Source organism: Phoenix dactylifera, chromosome 8 (genome assembly GCF_051530095.1).
Source record: "Phoenix dactylifera cultivar Ajwa chromosome 8, Ajwa_hap1_PhDact_Kaust_v1.1, whole genome shotgun sequence".
NCBI lineage: Eukaryota > Viridiplantae > Streptophyta > Magnoliopsida > Arecales > Arecaceae > Phoenix > Phoenix dactylifera.
The window spans coordinates 17,266,359-17,278,091 of record NC_143197.1 but is presented as its reverse complement, the minus strand read 5'-3'; the positions used below and the strand labels follow the sequence as shown (position 1 = coordinate 17,278,091).

At 41.4% G+C, this 11,733-nt stretch overlaps 1 protein-coding gene and 1 non-coding gene across 2 annotated transcripts; both read right to left on the bottom strand.

The window, feature by feature from the left end:
* On the bottom strand, nt 1–106 carry LOC149752996 (small nucleolar RNA R71). Its single transcript, XR_016396332.1, has one exon. It is a non-coding gene; the product is annotated as a small nucleolar RNA R71 (small nucleolar RNA).
* Nucleotides 107–9,772: 9,666 nt separating this feature from the next.
* Nucleotides 9,773–11,052, bottom strand: LOC103720930 (fatty acid desaturase 4, chloroplastic-like). The gene has a single exon (XM_008810903.5). It carries the CDS (start codon nt 10,833–10,835, stop codon nt 9,972–9,974), a length of 864 nt encoding a protein of 287 aa, XP_008809125.3. The 5' UTR covers nt 10,836–11,052; the 3' UTR covers nt 9,773–9,971.
* Between the last annotated feature and the right edge of the window lie 681 nt (nt 11,053–11,733).

Genomic DNA, 11,733 nt, shown 5'->3' with positions numbered 1-11,733 from the left:
ACTTTTTGAAAAGACATATCAGCAATTTCCAACAAAAAGATAATGAAACATTTTATGAATGTTGGGAAAGATTTAAAGACCTTCTCTCATGCCCTCATCACGGGTTCGAAACCTGGAGAACCATTAGCTTCTTTTATGAAGGTTTATCTCCACAGTTGAAACAGTTTGTAGAGACCATGTGCAATGGTAGATTTTTAGAAAAACACCCTGATGAGGCGTGGGAATATTTGGATTCCCTTGCTGAGACTGCCCAACTTTGGGATAATGGGGATAGAAACACCAAGTCTTTACCTAAGCCTACTAGCTCTGTACAGGGAGGCCTTTACAACCTCAGAACTGAGGATGATCTTCATGCTAAAATGGCAGCCCTTACTAGGAAGGTAGAAGAAATTGAGCTTAGGAAGGTTGAGCCTGTCAAGACTATAGAGCTTAGAAACGAGTGCTGTGGTATCTGCGATATGTCGGGTCATACCACTACAGATTGCCCCACCATACCGGCATGCAAAGAAGTCTTGCACGATCAAGCAAATGCTATGAACTCCTACCAAAAGCCTTATAGCGATCAATACTCGAATACCTATAACCCTGGTTGGAAGAATCATCCAAATTTTAGGTGGAGAAATGATCATCCTCAACAGTCACACCATTCAGCTCCTCCACCTGCACATCCTACTTTTGCATCACCACCCTCTCAAAAGCCAAATATCGAGGATACCTTGCAATCCATACAAACTTTTCTACAAGGTCAAGCTAATATCAATGCTCAAAATACTCGAAATTTTGAAGACATAAGGAACCAATTGTCAATGTTGACTACCGTCCTAAGTACTCAAGAGAAGGGTAAGCTTCCAGCTCAACCCCAACCTAACCCACAAGTGCACGGTAGTAATAATACGGCTCCTTCTAGTTCGCATACAGAACATGCAAAGAGCATCATGACTTTGCGTAATGAAAAAGTCATTAATCAGACCGTCCCATTGAGACCGCAGGTCACTTCTAATTCTGATGCTCCGAAAGCCGATGAAAGGGACAAAGAAAAAATTGAGGTCCCAACTTCTACCGAGAAAGTTGAATGTCCTTTTCCTCCACCTTTTCCACAATGGTTAAAGCCGTTGCAAAAGCTCGAACCTAATTCTGAAATTCTTGAGCTTTTTAAGCAAGTAAAGATCAACATACCTCTTCTTGATGCAATCAAACAAGTACCCTCATATGCCAAATTTTTGAAGGACTTGTGTACTGTCAAGCGTCGATTAAATATTAAGAAGAAGGCATTTTTAACTGAAAATGTGAGTGCTATTTTGCAGCACAACATTCTTCCTAAATATAAAGATCCAGGTTGCCCAACTATCTCATGCATCATAGGCGACTTTACGATAGAGCGAGCATTGTTAGATTTAAGAGCGAGTGTAAATTTGTTGCCATATTCTGTATATGAGCAACTTGGTTTAGGTGAGTTGAAGCCAACCTCCGTCACTTTGCAATTAGCTGACAGGTCAGTTAAAATTCCAAAGGAGATTATCGAGGATGTATTAGTCCAAGTAGACAAGTTCTACTTTCCTGTCGATTTTATCGTATTGGACACACATCCGGCTTCGAACTTGCAATCTCAGATTCCGGTCATTTTAGGACGTCCATTCCTTACAACTTCTAATGCATTGATTAATTGTAGGAATGGCGTCATGAAGCTTTCTTTTGGTAACATGACCTTATAACTGAACATTTTTAATGTGTGCAAACAACCCAATGATCCCGAGAGAGTAAAGAGATTGATTGGGTTGAAACCATTGCAGAAGAATATTTGTTAGCTAAAGCAATTAACGACCCATCCGATGATAGCTTAATTGATTGGTATCCTAATGGAACCAATGATGATTTGACAGTCACACCTATTGTGGATAATCTGGATATTAAGATGGTTACTGGGTGGAGACCAAAAGTAGGAGAATTTGAGAAGTTGTCGCCTCGTGAGGTGAAAATAGTACCATCCCGTGAGCAACCACCCCAGCTCGAATTGAAACCCTTACCAAGGGAACTTAAGTATGTTTTTCTTGAATCCGAAGACACTTTTCCTGTAATCATCTCGTCTGGACTTATCATACCCAAGAAAAAAAATTAGTTGGTGTTCTAAAGAATCATAAAGGAGCCTTAGGGTGGTCTATTGCCGACTTGAAGGGAATTAGCCCCTTAATTTGCATGCACCGGATATATTTGGAGGACAATGCCAAAACCACAAGGCAAATGCAATGAAGGTTAAATCCTACAATGAGAGATGTGGTTAAGGTAGAAGTCCTCAAGTTGCTTGACGTGGGTATTATTTATCCAATTTCCGACAGCAAGTGGGTAAGCCCTACTCAAGTCGTTCCTAAGAAGTCGGGTTTGACGGTAGTAGAAAATGAACAAGGTGAACTAGTTCCAACTCGTGTCCCGACGAGTTGGCGCATGTGTGTTGACTACCGAAAGCTGAATTTGGTCACACGAAAGGATCACTTTCCTCTACCCTTCCTAAACCAAGTGTTGGAGAGAGTTGCAGGGCATGATTTCTATTGTTTTCTCGATGGCTATTCGGGATATTATCAAATTGAAATTTCACCAGAAGATCAAGAGAAGACTACCTTCACTTGTCCTTTTGGCACATTTACTTTCCGACGAATGCCATTTGGGTTGTGTAATGCACCTGCAACATTCCAAAGATGCATGCTCAGTATTTTTGAAGACATGAACGAAAAATTTTTAGAAGAGTTCAAGGACGACTTCTCCATTTTTGGCAACTCATTTGATGATTGCCTGTCACATTTACAAGCAGTCTTAGCTCGATGTATAGAAAAGGATTTGATACTGAATTGGGAGAAATGTCATTTCATGGTGCCAACGGGAATTGTCCTAGGACATATTGTTTCTTCAAAAGGCATGGAAGTAGATAGAGCTAAGATCGATTTAATTGCTAAGCTACCTGCACCCAAGACGGTTAGAGATGTTAGATCATTTTTGGGTCACGCTGGATTTTATAGGAGGTTCATCAAGGACTTTAGTGTCATAGCTCGACCATTATATAACCTCCTATCCCTTGATACACCGTTCAATTGGACTGAAATCTGTCAGGAGGCATTCGAAAAGTTGAAGTCTATGCTTAGCACTGCACCTATCGTGCAGCCACCTGATTGGTCATTACCTTTTGAGATCATGTGCGACGCTAGCGATTATGCGATTGGAGCTTTCCTAGGACAACGCAAGGATAATAAGCCGTATGTCATTTGCTATGCAAGCAAAATCTTAAACGATGCTCAAATGAATTACACCACCACCGAGAAGGAATTGCTTGCAGTAGTATTTGCCTTAGACAAATTTCGCTCTTATATCTTTGGTGCTCCTATTGTTGTCTTCACGGACCATGCAGCACTAAAATATTTGCTGGATAAGAAAGAGGCCAAACCATGCTTAATACGATGGATACTTCTACTCCAAGAATTTGACATAACTATCAAAGATAAAAAGGGAGTAGAGAATGTGGTTGCAGACCATTTATCACGGTTAGTTTTTAATGATTCGGTGCCACAGTTTTCCATCAAAGATACGTTCCCCGAAGAGCAGTTGTTTGCACTTTCTAATATGCCATGGTACGCTGACATTGTAAATTTTCTTGTTACGAATCGGATTCCGGAACATTGGGGTTCGACAGATAGAAAAATTTTTTTGCGCGAAGTTAGGAATTATTACTATGACGAACCCTATTTATTTAAATATTGCAACGATCAAATCTTTAGACGATGCATACCGGATCATGATATACAAAGCGTACTCTCTTTCTGCCATACTGATGCTTGTGGTGGACACTTTGCTTCGAAGAAAACAGCCGCAAAGGTCTTGCAATGTGGTCTCTATTGGCCTACTATGTTCAAAGATGCCCACGAGTTCTGCAGGACATGTGATCCATGTCAACGTATTGAAAGTCTAACTCGTAGGCAATGATGCCTCTTCAACCCATTACTATTATCAAAATTTTCGATTGTTGGGGCATCGATTTTATGGGCCCATTCCCACCGTCTTTTGGATATGAGTACATTTTAGTCGGTGTCGAGTATGTGTCCAAATGGGTAGAAGCTGTCGCTTGTAGGACCAATGATCACAAACCTGTCCTGAAGTCTTTAAAAGAAAATATTTTTTCATGATTTGGGATGCTTAAGGTTATAATTAGTGACGGTGGAAAACACTTTTGTAATAAGCCTTTCGAGACCTTATTGAAAAAGTATGGTGTCACCCATAGAGTTGCTACCCCATATCATCCGCAAACTAGTGGCCAGGTAGAGTTAGCCAATAAGAAGATCAAGCGTATTTTAGAGAAAACGGTGAACCCATCACGGAAAGATTGATCCTTGAAACTATCAGATGCATTATGGGCTTATCGTACTGCATACAAAACCATTCTTGGCATGTCTTCCTACCGGCTAGTCTACGGAAAAGCGTGTCATCTGCCTGTAGAAATAGAACATAAATCGTATTGGGCAATTAGAAAATTGAATTTTGATTTACAAGATGTCGGTCTAGCTAGAAAATTGCAATTGAACGAGCTTAATGAGATTCGCAGAGATGCTTATGACAATGCTAGACTTTGTAAAGAACGAATGAAAATTAGGCACGATAGATCAATTTTAAGAAAATCTTTTAAACCTTCACAAAAAGTTCTTTGTTATGACTCTCGCTTACATCTGTTTCCTGAAAAGTTAAGATCAAGGTGGACAGGTCCTTTCATTGTAAAAACTGTATTTCCACATGGGGCGGTTGAGATTGAGAATCCACAGAATGGTACGATATTTAAGGTGAATGGACACAGACTTAAACCTTTTCTTCAGAATTTTGCAAATGAAGAGGACACCTGTTCCTTGGAGGAGCCTTCTTATAACTGAGCATGGAGGCAAAGGTATATGTATATTAGCTAGAATTATTTTTTTCTTTTATTTCTAGTTTTCTTCTTATTTTGTAGGTCTTATTTTCTAGATATCAGCAGCTCAAGGTATTCCTCTTCTCTCCAATATTATTTTCTCTACTGTCTCTCATATATAGTTTTCTTGTATCTATTACATTGAGGACAATGCAATGTTTAAGTTGGGGGGAGGGAAATATTAAAAAAAAAAAAACTTGTTTTTGCATTTGATTTATTACAAATGCACATGTATTTTCATATTGAGTTTGTGCAACTATTAAGGTAAGGAACACATGCATACTATGACTGATCAGAGATCTATTATTAGATCCCCGCACATGTACTTAATGATTATAGGAAGGCCTCAGGAGTTCACATTTGTTTAATGCATTTTTATTAAGCCATATCTGTAAAAAAAGTACGAGTATCCTTGTCCGTACTATAAGGTTCATGATTTGGTTTTCACATAAATATAGAGGTTGAATACCTCGGTACCTCGGCTAGATCATCTAAGTATTTTATGTTCCGACCTTGGTTGACCTATAGTCACGATACAGTCACATTATATGGTTCAGTTTACCTTCTCTATTTTGCAAAAAAAAAATGAGGAGATGACAAGTCTAACCTCGTGGCGTAGTCTGGTTCGAGTAATTAAGCCCGAGGGGTGTTTCACCTAATGCCTTGAGACAACTGAATCAGGAGTCATTGGCCGAAAACTTGCTACATGGACCTTACTAGAGCCTAAAGGGGTTGGACTATTGTAATCGTCATATTTGTTTAAAAATAAAAATAAGCATGAATAAGGTTGGTTGGATTGAACCCAGTGACATGTGGTAATGGCTGGTTTGACTCCATTAATTTGGAACTGTGTGTACTTTGGATGTTTAGCTGGGCTTGATAGCTTCTTCTTTACATACGAACCATTCTTGACGAATGTAGACAACATGTGATATTCTGAAAATTTGATAGATCAGGTTCTAATAAACTGTAGTAAACACTTGCGAACTTGAGTAGTGCACCTAAAATTCAAGCGGTACCATGTTGTGGTGGAGGTATTACTGCTCTAAGAAAGTTCATTCTGTTTATGCATACTACACTTTAGTATTCCCCTTGCTTTGATAGTTGCCAAGCTTGAGAAAAATATATATCACATGTGTATTGACTTAGATTTCATTGTATATCATTTTATGAATGATGTTTGTGGGTAACATTACTGCAAACCCTCACGAGACAACACTCGTCCACTAGGATAACCTAGGAGTTTAACGGCTTGTTGCACGAGCTAAGTGCAATCGTGATGCCCTACGAAAATGGGTACGTATCTTAGTTTTATATCTTTAGCTTCAATAAAAAGTCATAGGTTAGACCACATCTTTTGTGTCCTCATTATCGTTTGCTCGTTAATTACTAGAGACTAGCAATAAGCTAGTTGGGGGGTGTGATGAGAGCACAAAAGTGCGTTCTACACATTGTTTAAATTAATATTATTGCTAACAAATAATGATAAAAGGGTTGCATTAATTTTATATTTTATTTGGCATAGATTATCGTAAATCAGAGTTTAAATGTGCATTTGGTCGACTTCGAACCTGATCATGCTGAAGCATAATTGAATCTGGCCAACACTTCACTCGAGCGACACTTGGCAGCCGTTCGGAGGCAATGCAAGATGGATCCGCTAAAGGCCTAGTTTCATCATCCGAGAGGATCCAAAAATCCGCAGCGGATCAGTGATCTGATCTTCCGCATCCCCTCATCCAGATTTCATCCGCCTCACACGTCTCCCAGCCATCCAGATTTTCAGCCATCCACGTTTCAAAGCTTCCGTGATCCATTCCCAGCATCCCGATCACCTCCCAGCCGCCTCTTCCGCCCGTCCAACTTCCGTTTCAACATTTTTCCAGCATCACAGCCGGAACTCGCGTCCGAGCATCCCACGTCCATTGCTCCCGGATCCGCATCCCAGCTCTACCCCGCCGTCCGCTCCTCCCGCAGTACCCGAGATCAGCGTCCACGATCCTCTTGCAACGATCTCCCAGCATCCGCGATCAGCTCCTGGGCGTCTCTGTGCATCCATTGGAAGAAGATCGGGATTCATGCCAAGCCTCCACACCTCAGCTTCCTTCCGTGTCCCATCCACCTCCCAGATTTGATGAACCCGCATCCCTTGCTTCCGGATCCGCGTCTCAGCCTTCCTCTCAGCCGAGCCCAACGCCCATTCATCCGCCTCTTCCAGATTAGCAAGCAATCAGCCTCCGTGAACAGAGCTCCTTAGCGGTCCGTGATTCTTCCATTTCCACGTGCATTCAGCCCAGCTCCGTTCTCAGCGTCGGAGCCGGCCGCAATCACCTCCCAGCCCCATTCCTCCGCCCTAATCTTCTCACGCGGAAGATTATGTCCGCTTGATAGGTCGGAAAAGCTATAAAAAGGAGATGGGGGATCGGTTCAAGGGAGGCTCATTTTGGGGGAGAAGAAGAGGAAGAACAGAGGAGGCGGGGGCTGCTGCGGTTGAAGGAAGGAAACAGAGGAGGAGCTCCAGCCGTTTGGGAAGGAAAGAAAAAAAAAAGAGAGAGAGAGGAAACAAGGGATGCCCTGTTTCCGAAAAGAATAAAAAAAAAATGGTGAGGCTGATTTTTGTAATGGAAAGCTAATTTCTTTAGCAAAGGGTGATGGATGAACCCTTGTCATGTTGCTTTCTTCAAGTACACTCTCAACTTTTATTCTAATTGATTTATATCTATTGGTATATTTTGGATTCTTGCGTATTTAATTTATTAGATAGATCTTGTATGGTTTATATATATTGATGCATGGATTGTTTCAATATTTAATTTGTCGTAGACGTAACCGGCACGATAAATACTTGGATGTTGAATTCATGTTTTCAGATTATATACTCCATGATTAGAACTATTCTATCAAATTAATCCTTAATCAAGAAATCGCCAGAGTTTATTTGTTGAAGATAATATGGTCAAGGGGGATTCCGGATCCCTAGCCTTCTCTATATTCTTGAACGTTGTTTAATTACCTATTATTCTCTGCTTTTAATTTCTGAAGATAAACTAAAAATTACATCTAAAAATTACGCTAATAATCCTTAGATCGTTCCCTGAGGAATCGACCTCGGACTTCCGAGTTATACTACTTGTGCGATTCTCCTACACTTGGGAGAACAGTTCTACTTTTGCACCAATGCACTTGGTTCGATCTCATGGAAAGGGTTGAGCATGTCATCATCCTCCTTGACCTCTTCCATGCATGCGGAGGGTTCAACTGTGTGAGGCTATTGAGTAAGGGCTTTGATTTGACGTCGTATCTTTGTTTCATCGGAAATCGATCTGCTTCTTTGTGCTCTTCCCACCATGGTTGCTTGCATCATTTGCTTCTCTTTCAGAACCATCCAAATTGGATAAAAAATTCATACTCTGATACCCAATCAAACAATGGGAAAAAGGAAGAAGGGGTGATTATATAGATCGTTGAAGTTATACTTTGAAGATCAATACACAAATAAAAGAAAAGTAGATAAAAGAATCCTTCACTTGGTGAAAGAAATTCTCTTGAAAGGAATTTTATTAATATCTCAAAGGTTACGCCTTACAGTGTATTATGTAAATAGTTATAGCACATGATACCTTAACCCTAATTTGGACATTCAACCCAATACAAAACATACTTGAAAAAGGATTCGACAATAAGAAAACATACTAAAATTATTCTATTATAAATATGGAAACGTAGCTAAAATTTGATAATTATCTCTAATGAAATATTTATAACAAAATTTATAATATTATCAAAAAAAATAAGAAAATATGTTGAAACCTATGAATCTCATTCACTTGCATGCTCGCTTATTTGCTTGCTACAGTGTTCGCCCATAAATCTGCTGGCTTTTTCGATGCTTGGTATGGTCTAATTAGGCGTGATACTTATGGGTCGCACTCTATGCTACATCACAAGCTCCTCTTTCTAATACAGTTATTATGCCATTGCTTCTTTAAATGAGTTCATTCAGAATATTAAAGAGAAATCTTGTAGAAGTAACCAAAGGTAGGAGGCGATTTTGAAGTCGTATATTGCTCTTAAGATTTGGTTGGTAATGAATGAATGTATCATCCAAAATATTCATTGTGGTCCTAGATTGATTTTGATGAATGTTGATTCTCTAGCCCAAAAATTTGTTTGTGCAACTCCTTTAAAGTGATCTTTGATAGCAAGGAAAAATTGCAGTTCTTATTTCGCAAATCTCGTATCTTCTCAATTCACTTATTTTTCGTGGGAACTACTACCTTCCTGTTTTCTCAAAGTCAATTTTGATGGTAGTATTCTGAATCAAAGTGAGTTCGAAGACGAAAATTTTGTTATTAGAAGTTCAAGTGATGCATAAGTGACAATATCAATGGTCGAATTATGTGCTGGTTGGGAAAGTTTGTTGTATTCGACGAAGCACCTTAAAGCATCCCATATTATTATTGAATGGGACTCGTTGACAGTGATTAGGTGGTTATCAAACTATCCTAATTTTAAAATTTTCCATCCATTACTATATTAGGGAATGGTTTCTGCTCATCGTTCTTATGAGATGACACATATTTTTAGGGAAGCTAATAACATTGTTGATTGGATGGCAATATATATGGTGAATTATACTGGTACTATTTTGTGAACTGCTGTATCGGACATTTTTATTGATTTTTTATATATTTTATTTTCTGATTCATACGGTTGTATTTTCTCTAGATTGGTACAGATAAAATTCAGTTATACCAAAAAATAAAAGAAAAGAGAAGCTGCATAATACTGTCTTGGCAATTCAGCATTCAACCGACAACCCTATTATACCATGTATTAGGATCTCTCGCATTGATTATTTCTTGGCCAATCACCATGTAGCCAAAGTTGTAGACCTGTTGGTTAATTTGTAGAGGAAAAGAATAAAAGAAGGAAACAAAAAAACAGAGAGAAAATGGCAGTTCGCTCCAGTTTTGCATCAAGCATCATCCCAAAGAATAATATTCTTCCACTATGGAATCCAAAACATGTACCCCTACTCCGAAGACACACCACCAGTTTCTTCCTTCCACTCCAACTCTGGATCGCTCCACGACCGCGGCCTTACACCAAACCTAAAGAACACCACCATCTCCATCGCCTCAAACGCCTTCCACTCATCCAACAGCCCGTTCCAAACCCCGCTAACTATGCAGTAGTTGCTGTTGTACGGCTCCCGGTGGTGCGCCGCATGCTCCGCCCGCGAGACCAGAACTCCGGCGTCCTGCAGCGCCACCACCACCGGCGGCAGCCGGCTCTTCGTCCCGTGGGCCCATGCATGAAACTGCTGGCTCATCATGACGCAGCCCGCGCACGCCCCGACGAATGCATGCACCGCCGCGTCATCGGCGGCGGCGAAGAATTCGATCGGCATGACGGCGAAGGTCACGGCGCGAGAAAGGGCATGCAGGTTGTTGGCGAACTCCCGCCGGGTGATCGTCCACGGCCAGCGGTGGTGCCCTTGGAATGCTTCGATCTGGGGGCCGAAAATCGGCGTCGAGGGGCTGCCGTAGTTGTCGATGGCCCAGTGGTAGACGCCAGTGCCGAGGTCGGCGAGGATGTAGCCGAGGAAGGCGGCGAGGAGGGGTTCGAAGGCGGAGCCGGAGTCGACTGCGGCGGAGACCGACTTGGCTAGGGTGGTGAGCACTGAGGCGAAGCCGGTGGCAACCCATGCACGGTGAGCCCACGTCGAGCGGAGTGAGGAGTAATCATTAGCGGTGGCCGGGGTGGTGGTGGTGATGGGAAGGTGGCGGCGTCGATCGGCGGTCGAAGTTCGAGCTGGCGAGGTTGCGGTGGCACGACACGTTCGAGAGAGGCGTAGGACCTTTGAGAGGTGGCAATGTGGGGTTAGAGCGTACATTTGGTGGGCTGGAAGCTAAGGGAGAGAGAAGGGGTGGGAAGGGATATGAAAAGGGAGGGTAAGAGAGCAAGGAAGTGGTGAGGAGGGGAGGAGGGGACTTCTTGTGGTGGAAAAAGGCGTGTGAGGCGGAAAGTGGTACTGTGGGGGTGTGGTTTGTAGAGAGGGTACGTGGGGAAATGGAAGGCGTAAAGACTGAGGTGGAGCTGTTTGCGTGGGCTAGTGGACGAAGTGTGGAGGTCGTTGAAGCCTCAAGTCCGGGTGGCGACAAGAGACTAGAAATCACGCACATAAGCTGCTTAACAACCACAAACAGGGACGAGCTCTGCCGAAGAAAGTTCGTAGGTGCGAGAAGGGTGTGGAACGTTGTCTCGCTCGGGTGCTTTTTAGCCACCCAAAAATCTCACACAAAAACTTCCTCATGCAGCTAGCCGGGCTGTAACCATCCATTTGAGCCACTGATTAGCAACCTACGCGAGACATTTTGTTAATTATCAATAAAATGATCGATAAAGAAAATATAAAACAGCTCTGTAACCTACTTTATTGGTGATTTGTGTTAATCTAGATTCTAGAAATACTCTCATTTAAGCCTAGCAAGAAAGCTTAAATTTTTATTAGATATTGTCGGGGCTATATATAGGTGGAAGTGGAACGCGTACTAACGCATGGATTTCCATCAAATCGGCAAATTACGTATCGGGGGAAAAGAATTGAGACCACACAACATATGACTTGTACACGTTCATTTGATATGAAGTTCACATGTATCATCACTAGATGCTAAGATCATGCCAATGATTCTAGAATTTTTAAGAATTCATAGTAGATCAATAATGTGGTTTTCCCTTCTCTAGAAGAATATATGTTATTTTTCTGTAGTTTAATATACATAAATAGC

What these genes read in the sequence shown, in the direction of transcription:
- LOC103720930 (XM_008810903.5), bottom strand. Translation starts at nt 10,835, where the DNA reads ATGTACGCTCTAACCCCACATTGCCACCTCTCAAAGGTCCTACGCCTC.